At 35.4% G+C, this 10,779-nt stretch overlaps 1 protein-coding gene across 2 annotated transcripts; it reads right to left on the reverse strand.

The window, feature by feature from the left end:
• Nucleotides 1-2,833: 2,833 nt before the first annotated feature.
• LOAG_09273 lies at nt 2,834-7,291 on the reverse strand (the record flags this gene model as incomplete). Of its 2 annotated transcripts, XM_020447897.1 has the most annotated exons (11): nt 2,834-3,157; nt 3,399-3,487; nt 3,688-3,837; nt 3,979-4,131; nt 4,223-4,382; nt 4,537-4,712; nt 4,922-5,086; nt 5,396-5,497; nt 5,701-5,870; nt 6,134-6,215; nt 7,146-7,291. In XM_020447897.1, the coding sequence occupies 11 exons, from the start codon at nt 7,275-7,277 to the stop codon at nt 2,965-2,967; spliced, it is 1,572 nt and encodes a 523-aa protein (XP_020301917.1). In that variant the 3' UTR covers nt 2,834-2,964. The 2 variants fall into 2 exon arrangements, with proteins under 2 accessions (XP_020301917.1, XP_003144849.1); XM_003144801.2 differs by lacking the exon at nt 2,834-3,157 and having other exon boundaries at nt 3,194-3,487; nt 7,146-7,277.
• Nucleotides 7,292-10,779: the final 3,488 nt, after the last annotated feature.

The raw sequence follows: 10,779 nt of genomic DNA on the forward strand, positions 1-10,779 counted from the left end.
TATATATATATATATTCTTCTCTATATATATATATATATATATATATATATATAAGCTGCATGTGAGGCTTTTTTATAGAAAGGAGTTTTTTTTTTGACTCAGTGTGGAAACAAAAATTAAGAAACTGCAGCAGTACAAATAAGAAATTAATTAAATGCTTTGTGTTGAATATTGATGTTATTAAATATAAATACGCTGATATTGGGGGGAAAATTTAACTAGAAGATGATATAAGTTAATACGGATTAATTAAAATAAATTTAAGTTACCTGTACTCAAGTTCCTTCCAATTCGTCAAAATCAACGTGAATACACTTGTTACAGGCGAGCAACTCTCGCTTGCTATCATATTTTTTGAAATAACTGCACTATGATTATTTTCTTCTTCTGACAAACTGAAAATACAAGCTCTGAAAATCTGTACAAACATATGAAGTTTATTATTTCTTGAAATTAGTGATTTCCAATAGGCCTTCCGAAATAGCTTTTTCACAAACTTTAAACTGTTAAGTGTTAAATGTTTGAGGTAGAGAGGTGCATTTAGCTTATCTTCACTACGTTAATCTTGTAAATTATTTTCAAAAATATTTGAAATTTTTTGCTCTTTGCAATTTTACCAGCATCATCTTAAATCTTAATCCCATATTTTAAACGAAATTCTGCATAAAATCACAAACTGATAAAAATGTTGTTGATCCAGGTTTTCCATTTTCTTTTTACCACATCGCACCGAGCCTTTCTGATGCCTTTTAAAATCAGCATAGTATTTTTTGTTACTTGCTTTGTTCAATGATTCAGTAACTCGCTGTAGAAAATTAACGAGGTGAATGGGACATATTGAAGCAAAGAAACGAAGTCAGAAAAGAAAAAGTTGATAATGGAGAGGAATTAGGAAATCAAATTCAGAATTTTCTAAAATGGTCATTATTCAGAATCCATTTTATCTGTCCTTTCTCCCTGATACCTTCAATTTTTTATCATAAAGTCATTGTTCGTTTCGCTGCTGTTATCTTGGTTTTATTTTGATTTTAATGAAAGAAGTAAGATATCTAAGCAATGGGAGCACTTCGTCTCCCGTGTATTCGTTTGTGTTCATAATCTTTCCCCAATTCTTTTTGTGTTTTGCCTGTAACTATAACTTTCCTGTTTCATCTCCTAGATGAAATCTTCGTCCATCTGATTGCACAACAACCAATCTTTGTCTGTTTTGTTACTTACTTGTCCACCATCAGATTTGGCATGTCCTCCTTTATTTTACCATTACCTCACGTTTCCTTATCGGTCCATTCTTTCGTTACGTGGAAAACCTAATTTAATATGATAGCCTCTGTACTTTTGTTCTGCTGATCTAAGCTGATTGAAATTTGGCACCTTTATATCTTGCTCATCATCCATCCTTACCGCTGGTACTGCTCATACTTTCTTTCTTTCAGTCTGCCTTTAAACTTCCTCAGTCCCATGTAAAAGAAAACTGAAATACTTAGTTGAAATGAAACATCGGTCACGTATATCAATCCTTAATATCTCTCCGATGCATTTGTTTCTGAAATCCTCCAGCCGACGACTCGTTTCAAAATAGCAATCCACAACAACATTATTTGTCTTCATCTGCGAGCAATAAGCAACGTTGTGAACTGTCCCAAACGATAAGATTTAAATCCCTCTTTTCGTAACTTCCTCCAGAGAAATTTTTAAGAACAAATCCCACCCACTCATTCAACTGGATAAAAGACCATCTAAATACAATTTCAGGCACTTTTTTGGTATATTTGGTTGACATCTTTGTCTAAGTTCTTCGGAACAATCAACTCGATATGAGACATCCTCATGTCTTCCCGAAGTAAACTCCTGGTATTGCTAGACATTGGCATTTCCCAACACTTGGTATTCAACCACTCACTGCATCCATCATCGCGAAAAAGTAGCTCCAGCAATGAAAATCAAAACGGCAAAAGGGATCGTTCACACGAACCACTAGATTCTTCAGGTTGTCGTTTCAAAAGCATTGGTCGAGTTCACTCCCAAACCTCAAGCACTAGTGAGGTATTTTTGTAGCTGACAAATGAATAATTTGGATTGCGTGCAAAACACTTCCACATTGGAAGCTTCGGGACTCAGCAGTGTCACCACGTCTTCAGTAACTCCTTGGGTACAACTTCCTTAAGTGATCACTTTCGGTATACTTTCTCATAACGACGTTGGAATATTCCTTTGTTCTGAATACAGCAGTACAACAGTTCCAACAAATATTTTCCTTTTTTTCCTTCCAACGAATACTTCTCTCTTTCCCTGGATGTGTTTAACTCCTGCTGCTAACTTACAACATCGAAGTCCCCTACTTATCCTTTAGCTCAGTTATATGGCTTAGTTGTCAGATTCACAGTTCGTATTCCTTATCAATAAATTTCTGAGAAACGTGCCTCTATTTACCTTAAGAAATTCAGAATGTAAAAGGCTTATGTTATTAGATGAAGGTAATGTTTGTTTCAGACTGCATCAAACATTCGAAAGCACTCTGAAATTATATTTTCGAGCTTGGCCTGACTAACTGTCAAACTTGATGGTCCCGAATCCCACACAGGCCTTATTCACTTCCACCTAATTCTACCAAAATCCAAAATCTTTTTTGCACAGTATGCAATGAGAGAATACATTTTATATCACTGTCAGATTGCAACACTCAGTATTGAATGCTCTCTCTCATTATGAAAAAAAAAAAAAAAATGAAATAACGAATGATTTATGCATTGGTGCTATATGCACAAAGACAAAGAAACATGACTCTGTGAGGTAGATATAAACATAAAATAATGATATGAAATATATAACAACCGGAAAAAACGTAAATCTACGAGTAAGAAAATAATAAAAAACCCACATAACAATTTCATCAGAAATATGTTAATAAACAACAGAATAGTGTAAATGGCTTGAAGGGTTGCTAACGAATAAGCAAGAAGCATTTAGATAAAAAACAAACGTATGAGAGAAGCGCAATAAGGTCCATCCGTTAATTTCAAAATAAACGAAAAGAATCTATATAAGTGTACTTTATAGTTATAAAATATTCGAATATTCGAATGTTTCTTTTTTATTTTTCTTTTTTTCCTTATCTGGATTCTCCTTATCTGTTCAGCAACAATTTCTACAGCGAATCTTCAAATTTTTAGTTATTAATATTTAAACTGTAGTGGCGAATTTTTCCAACAGTTAGGAATAAATTGTCGGGTAGAAAATCCACAATCAACTGTGTAGGTTTCCTTCTTGAATATATGGGTTATTAGCCAGCAAAAAAGATATGGTTCGAAATTAGATTTCAATTAGTTCAAAATTACATAAGCGCTCAAGTTATGCCGAAACAGTATCAGATGTATAATTGAATAAAGCTAAACGATGCCTCAATTGCGAGCTTCGAAAGATCGGATCTTGAGCAATCACCAGCTGCAGATCTCGCATAGTAACTCGTTTTGTGCGAGGGCGATGAGTCTGCACAAAGTATAAACATCATCGGGGGCGATGAATCTCACAAAGTATAAAAATAAAAACGAAGAGAAGTTCTTTAATCATTAACACTCTACCACGGGACATGATCAGTATAAACGGAAACTGATTTACCAGAACATCTATATGTAAGACTGACGTAAACTCCAAAAAAATATTGCTTGCTTTCTATCAGAGATGCGTACCTGAAGTGAAACTCCAACAGTTATTGGTTGATCGAACGGATTACTTGTTTCGGACCAAGATTTCTTGCATATCTTCCCTCCACCTAATGCTGCTATTGCGGCAGCATTGGCGTCACGATTTCGTGCAGCTTCCTGATCAGCTCTTTGCAACTAAGTCAAATAAAATTAGATTCCTCAGTGCAAATAATGATGTACCGTTCAAGACCAGATTTTTTTAACCTTAGAACGAGAAAATGAATGTTAAGATTGCGGTCAATCATTTAAAACGTTGAAAGCTACGACGCTACCAACCTGTTTTGCTTTTTCAACTAGAGTATCTTTGTCCTTCCCCTTAGTTTTACTGAGCCGAATTAACGCTTCTTTTTCACGATTTTCTCTTCTTTCATATTCTAAACGTTCCAATTCTTCCACGAAGCGAAGCTGTCGGCGAGTATCATCAATTACCTAGAAAATCAAACAATACTCGAGAACAAATAGATTAATAGCAACCAAACAATGCCTCCAATACGGTAATGTAAGTACAAAATTAACATACGCGATAATAAGGATGATTTCGAAGAGGTTCCAAACGGTGTTCCGCAACAATAGCTAATTTGGCAAGCATTACCCGCAATCTAAATTCCGCGGCTTGAGAAATCAATGCGACCACTTCGTCTTGAGGAATACCTCCATCGGGCATTGCTCGTTGAATTTTCCTTAATTGAACCATCAATATGAAAGGAAATTTACCTTATCAAGTAAACATATATAAGATCAATAAAAAATTCAATGAAAGGACGAACAAATATTAACTGACTATAATGATATATAGAACTAGAGAAGCAGAACATCAAAAGCGAAAGAACTCACCGAGCAATGACATCGCCATTCAGAAGTTTATACTGCGTTTGACCTGGAGGTAATGTACGAACTTCAATTTCACTAGACGATTCTTCTATTGAAAATTCATCACTTCCTTCAGTTCTCGTATAACTTCCTGTGCTGCTGCTAATCAATGATGACGGTGGGGCAACACTGGAGGACCTCTTCAACAAACTTATACACCAAGTTGAAATCGTAGCAAACAATTGAGAGACAAGCCTTTGTGAAACGCTGACTTATAAACGTTTTTGAAAAGAACTAGATACTTAAGTTCGGTCTCGAAAACATCATTTAACGTAAATATAGTTATAAATGAAATTAAAAATGAGGATGCAAACATCACTGAAGAATGAAAAGGAAGGAGAAAATTTACCTGTGATATATAAGAATTATCATTATTTGTTCGTTGCGCATTTGTATCCCACTGTGTGGGAGGCTGAGGTATGTCAGGAAGTGGTGGATGCTGTGGAGCAGTGGCACTGATTCCTTCAATAATAACTTCACCCTTCTGTAATGCAGCCCTCAGCGCTGGTAAAGTCTTCAATGAAACAGTATTAATTAGGCAATTTTGCCAAACAATATTTAAGTAAAGGAATAGCATCTGAAGTAATTGTTCACTCTCTCATCACGGTAACAAAACCGAATAATTTGAAGACTGGTATCATGAAAGGCTATGCATGGGTAATTTTGCCGTACAATCTAACCGTTAAGAGATGAACTAGAGAAAACGACAGGACACTTCCGAAATATTCATGTGCTATTTCTGCAAAGTGCTACAAAATTCTTGTTTCTATAATTTAAAAAACGGGGAGAAAATATCCCAAAGTAAACTTCACAAAAGTGATACCTTTTGAAGAAACGGGAGTAGATGTGGCTGTGCTTGAGAGCGTAATGCTTCCTGAAGGCGACTAGTAAACACCTCTGGAGGCATTGAACCATATATAACCAACTGGAAAGCAAATACTACGTTGAATGATCATAAAAATATATGTGAATATTGATTTATAAGATTGTAAATTATCTATATAACCTGCAAACTAAAAAAAGAATTTAGTTTGGACCAAAGAATTCTTTTCCATATTCTTTACCCCGTCTTCCTTTCTCGTCTTCCTCAACAATTATAAAAGTTTTATGTAAAACATCGAAATTTACCTTAACAAGTTCGGTTACCCGCATGGCAGTTTGCTGCCCTTGTTGTTGATCAGGTTGCTGCGAGAGGTGTATCAGCGTTTTGAAGAACCGCGCACACTTTGAAACCATGCTTGCTTGCTCGGCTGCATTAGCGTTACGCATCTGATTTTGCTGAGTTTGGGCATTGTTACCTTGAAAGCTATTCTAGTTGAATAGTACTGAAAAATAAATTTTACCCGATTTTCTAGTAATTTATGCGTTCGTAATCCTATTTCAGTTAGTGACTTCGCTGGAAAGATTTTTACACCGCATTCAAATAATGAAATAAACAGACACAAAAAAAATGAACGACAACTCCAGATTGATCATTCGAAAATCGAAACCATCCAGAAACCAGAAAACCAAACTTCAGGAAGGGTACATCTGAAACCTTACGCAGTCAAAAATCTGCTACCTTGGTTTAACACAACATACTGCACGGGACGCAATTGCATGTCTTGACTGCTCACCTGCGAGACAAAGGATGGCGTCGAAACCTGAAACGAACACTTCCAGTTTATGTGGATATTTGAAATTTGCAATTCATATTTAGAGTAAGATTTGGTAAAAGAACAGTAAAAACACTGAAAATTTGCCAGTCCTGTTGGAAGAAGCGAAGCAGATTCATAATGAAGAAATCGGTAGTATAAGCTGTTTTATTTGGAATGTTTCTGAGACATATGATTCATTACACAAAAATTACAAATTAAATGTTGTGATGTCTCAAATAATGAGTCATTGGTTTAACTTTCATCTTCCATAATTGTTAACCAATCTCAACCGCATGGTTTGAACGTTGCCAAACGAACCCCCCTTGTTGTAACTATTGTCAGAATGTTGTGCAGAAGTTATTGCGAAGTATAGCAGAAAACTTATGCGCAACTGCCAGAATATTGTAAAGAACTCATGTGAAATATTGCAAAGCACCCCTGATCTAATAATTAATCTTATATGTACTGTCGAGAAATTTCTAAACCACTCCCACTATAAAAAGAGCTAAGGTCGACGCTCTGGGCTTCTCCTCTCTCTTGGCTCATGTGAGATCGATTCTCAAGGTCTTTTCCTTGACATCAGGATTTGTTAAAGTTTTGCTTCTTAACCTTTCCACTTAACACAGCCGATTAATTGTGCCCGTCCACCCACTCAGCCATATTCAGTATTCGCTGATATTGTCCAATAATCTCACCAACAGATAAATCTTTCTACCACTAACTTTTTGACACTATATTATTCCTATCACTCAACAAGAACGAATTCATCGTTAGAATAAAATATTTTCACAAGTCCTCAGCACACAAATGAGATTCGTTGCGTCGACGCTCAGTAAACACCCTGATACCAAATAAAAAGTAAATACACGTGATTTCTGCAATTCTTTATTTTGTTCTGCATGTCATTTATTTTATGATTGAGATCTATGGCATTACCGACGAAGTTATGCTTGTACTTCGAGGAACATTTGCTCGACCATTTTCGCCCAAGACAGGCCCTGGAACGATTCGGAAACGCGGTCCACTACCCGTTGTTGAAACCGGAGGCGCGGGTACTGCTTCGCCCATAAAATACTGGAAATATAAAAGAGTTGTTCACCGAAAAAAAAGAGTGTAACTTTTTCCTAATATTTAACATCTTTGTGTGGTAGTTGGAAATAAGGGACGTGATGAAGTGCTACAACTTCTAATTGCTTTGAAATTTCCTGTTTTTCCAGATATGCCAGCTTTTCAACTTTCCAATATTTCGCAGTAATATGGAAAAAGTTCTACACTATTATCATTAATACAAACTTAAAAAGAATTTTGGTAGGCCTTAAATCATTCTTTTTACATATTAGCTGAGGAGCACGGACTACCTGGCCTTTAGGGAAAGTGTTTTCCGGTTTATTTGAAACTACGTGGAATATTTTTCCCGACCGCTTGGGACCACCCAACTTTATTCGTTATTGTAACCAACTGGAGTAGTAGAAATGGAATTTTTTAGGAAATCGCTATCACATATAAATAAAAACAATAAATGGACAGAAGCACGAAAGCAAAACATAACAGTCCTAGGTATGCATTGACTAGCATAATTCCATCAAAATTCAATTCACAAATAGAATTGGATTCACATGATACGAATAATTAACTGATACAATTTAAAAAGATTTCAAACAAATGTTAAGCTTTTCTCCTGCAGACGAGCTGTAGAATCGCATTCCTTCCAAGACCTGGAGGTAAAGGAATTTGATAAAATATAAATAGTAATCGTCGCAAGAAAGGTCCGAATTTCTGGTGTTGAATTGTTCGATGGAAATAAGCTTCAGTTTCAGAAAAAACTTATTACCTGACGGTAAAAGAGGGGTAAAAATCCTGACATGTAATAATCATGCAAACTATCCATGTTATCCATGTTACCAAGAGCAAGCAGACCGGACACGAATAATTAAGAGAAATAAGGCTTCTTTCAGTAAACACCAAAATTATGCAAATTTTGGTAAATAGTTAATAAAGTAGCATTTTATGCAAATTTCTCAAGTTTAAAAAATTGCGAAATAATGGTACCATGGATGTTTAAAAATGGTCTATGCAGGAAAACTTGAAAATGATCGGATCTTAATGTAAAACGAGTCAAAACTATTACTCTGCAATCAACCGTTTTCTTTAACAGGTCATTTAGTTCGGTGGAATGCACTCGTACTATTTTTTAATAATGTTAACAATCTAACATATTCACTATCCACTTTATAAACCATAAGGAATGTAGACAAGTCAGGCGGTGGCAACACTTTTGCATCCTGTTAAAATAACTTTTTGAATAAACAGCTATCTGACCTGCGAATTTGACATCGTCTCTTGTAGCAACATTTTAAAGACTATTCAACGTGAGTAACGATTTATGAAAAGAAAACAAAAAAAATAAAAATAAAAAAAAACGAAAACTCTAGGCAATTCATCTAAACTGCTTTCTGAATTACGGCATGACAGCCTAAAATGACAAAAGTGACCATCCTGTAAGGACAAAAGTAACACTCACCGGTAATTTTATTTCGCTTTTAAGCATATACTTTTAAGCATATTTTACTTCGCTTTTAAGCATTTCATTTTAATCATGATACATTAACATTTATGCCAACTGTATGCCACATATACAACTTCAAATGAAGTAGGTAACAGTTAACTTCTATTGTTGCGTTGTAAGCGCATAAAATTGGCTCATGAAGGACGTTTTGACATAACTATATCAACATCATTTTACAAAGCTATGAGGAATATTCAAAAATATCGGTGAACGTGCAAGTACATGGGGTGATCATTTATTATCATAGCAGCAGTGCATCTGTAGAATTGTTAGGTAAAAAAAGCTCCATTTCGTGGATATTGACAGCAACGACGAGTTGGAATTCATCAGTTCCGGAGAATAAATAGCAGGCTCTAAACGTTATCTATTTTAATGTTAAATAGAATTAATAAACTGAAGCTTGGTGAAACAGAAAAGGTGGTGCATCATGCATAGGATGTAGTACTACAGTCACAGAACATTTCATTCCAATCTTTAGCCAGCCGAAGACTTTTCGCCTGGAAAGTTGCGTCTCTGCACTGCAGGGAGTAGTGGATCAGACACAAATGCCATTTTTATAGTGCTTCAAAACGCGGAAACAGATAATTCCCTTTCACGGGATAGCGTTGCCGCTAAAGGATGCAACATATTTCCATCACGCGCTAGGTGTAAGTAGCAAGTTTAGACCTAACTAGCAGTCACAGATCCCTCTCCACATTTTCAAAAATTTTATTTCAATGAGTGGTGTAACATGTACTCGTCTTGCAAGAACCACACATAACAATACCAATTACAGGAAAAGTCAGCTGTCGGGAAGTAAGCACAGAGTCTCCAACAATCGCACCTGTACCCCACCCACCACATACCGCTACACCAAATCCAAGAAGAGGCCATCCCCTAATGGAGGTTGTATTTAATCGCGGCCCATTAAACATGGCATACGCATAGTGTAAAATCAGCGCTTTAATGCTATCGGATTGTGGTGCGATGGTGGTTGGGAAGGGTTGTCGATCCGTTGTTACATGAGATTACGCCAAACCTTAACTTACATTCTAACCTCATTTGTCATTAATTTAGCAGAGTATTCTTTGGGATAATATCCGTTGGAAAGGTTTCAGAACAGAAGAGATTTGAAAGTAGTGGTTGCAAGTAAAGCAAGCGTAACAAAGACCGAAAGTTCTGGGTTGTTAGCGTTTGTGTTTATGTGTTAATATTATTATGTGAGTTATGTAAAGCCAATAATTATGGAAGAGATGAAAGCAAATAGGTTGCCATCCCAGATATCTGGTGGCTGGTATTCACATTGCCGCAAATTAAATTGATTTTTAGAGGTGCTAAATATATTAAAGTGTGACTTGAAGTTATAGGCGAGGAGATTATGTATTTGCTGTTCTCATCAATTTTAATTGGATACAGACACTTTTTTTCAATAAAATGATATGGCCACTGTTACTCATTTAGATATTTCTATTAACCATCGTGCAAATACTGAAGTTTTACGGCTAAAAATTGTGGAATATTACAAAATTCAAGCAACAACATAATGTTTTGCTTACAAACTTGGTGTTTGGTGCCACAATCACTTTTTGCATAGTACTGGCTTCTTTATATGTATCGGAAAGTTCCAACGAGGAAGTGACTGCATTTAGTAATTATGCACTGTTTAAAAAGCACAAAGTAGCGAATTCCAACAAAATCTCGTGGTATTTCGATAGTATACGAAAGTAAACAAATAATGGTATTGAATTGGAACTATTAAGGCAAATGATATAGTTTAAATACGTTGACACTCTTTTTTGAAATATTTTGACATATTTTTCGTTTGTATTTTGTGAGTGTACAACACTTTCGCCTATTTTCGCTTTTCCAGCTGCTGACTGAAGCTGACTTAAACTTCTAATGTCCTAAATATCTAATATATATATGTCTAATATATACAATATATATATGTCTAATATATACTTTAGTAAACATACATGTATATATATATATATATATATATATATATGCATATATATATATATA

The sequence above is a fragment of the Loa loa genome, assembly GCF_000183805.2.
Source record: "Loa loa unplaced genomic scaffold supercont3.70, whole genome shotgun sequence".
NCBI lineage: Eukaryota > Metazoa > Nematoda > Chromadorea > Rhabditida > Onchocercidae > Loa > Loa loa.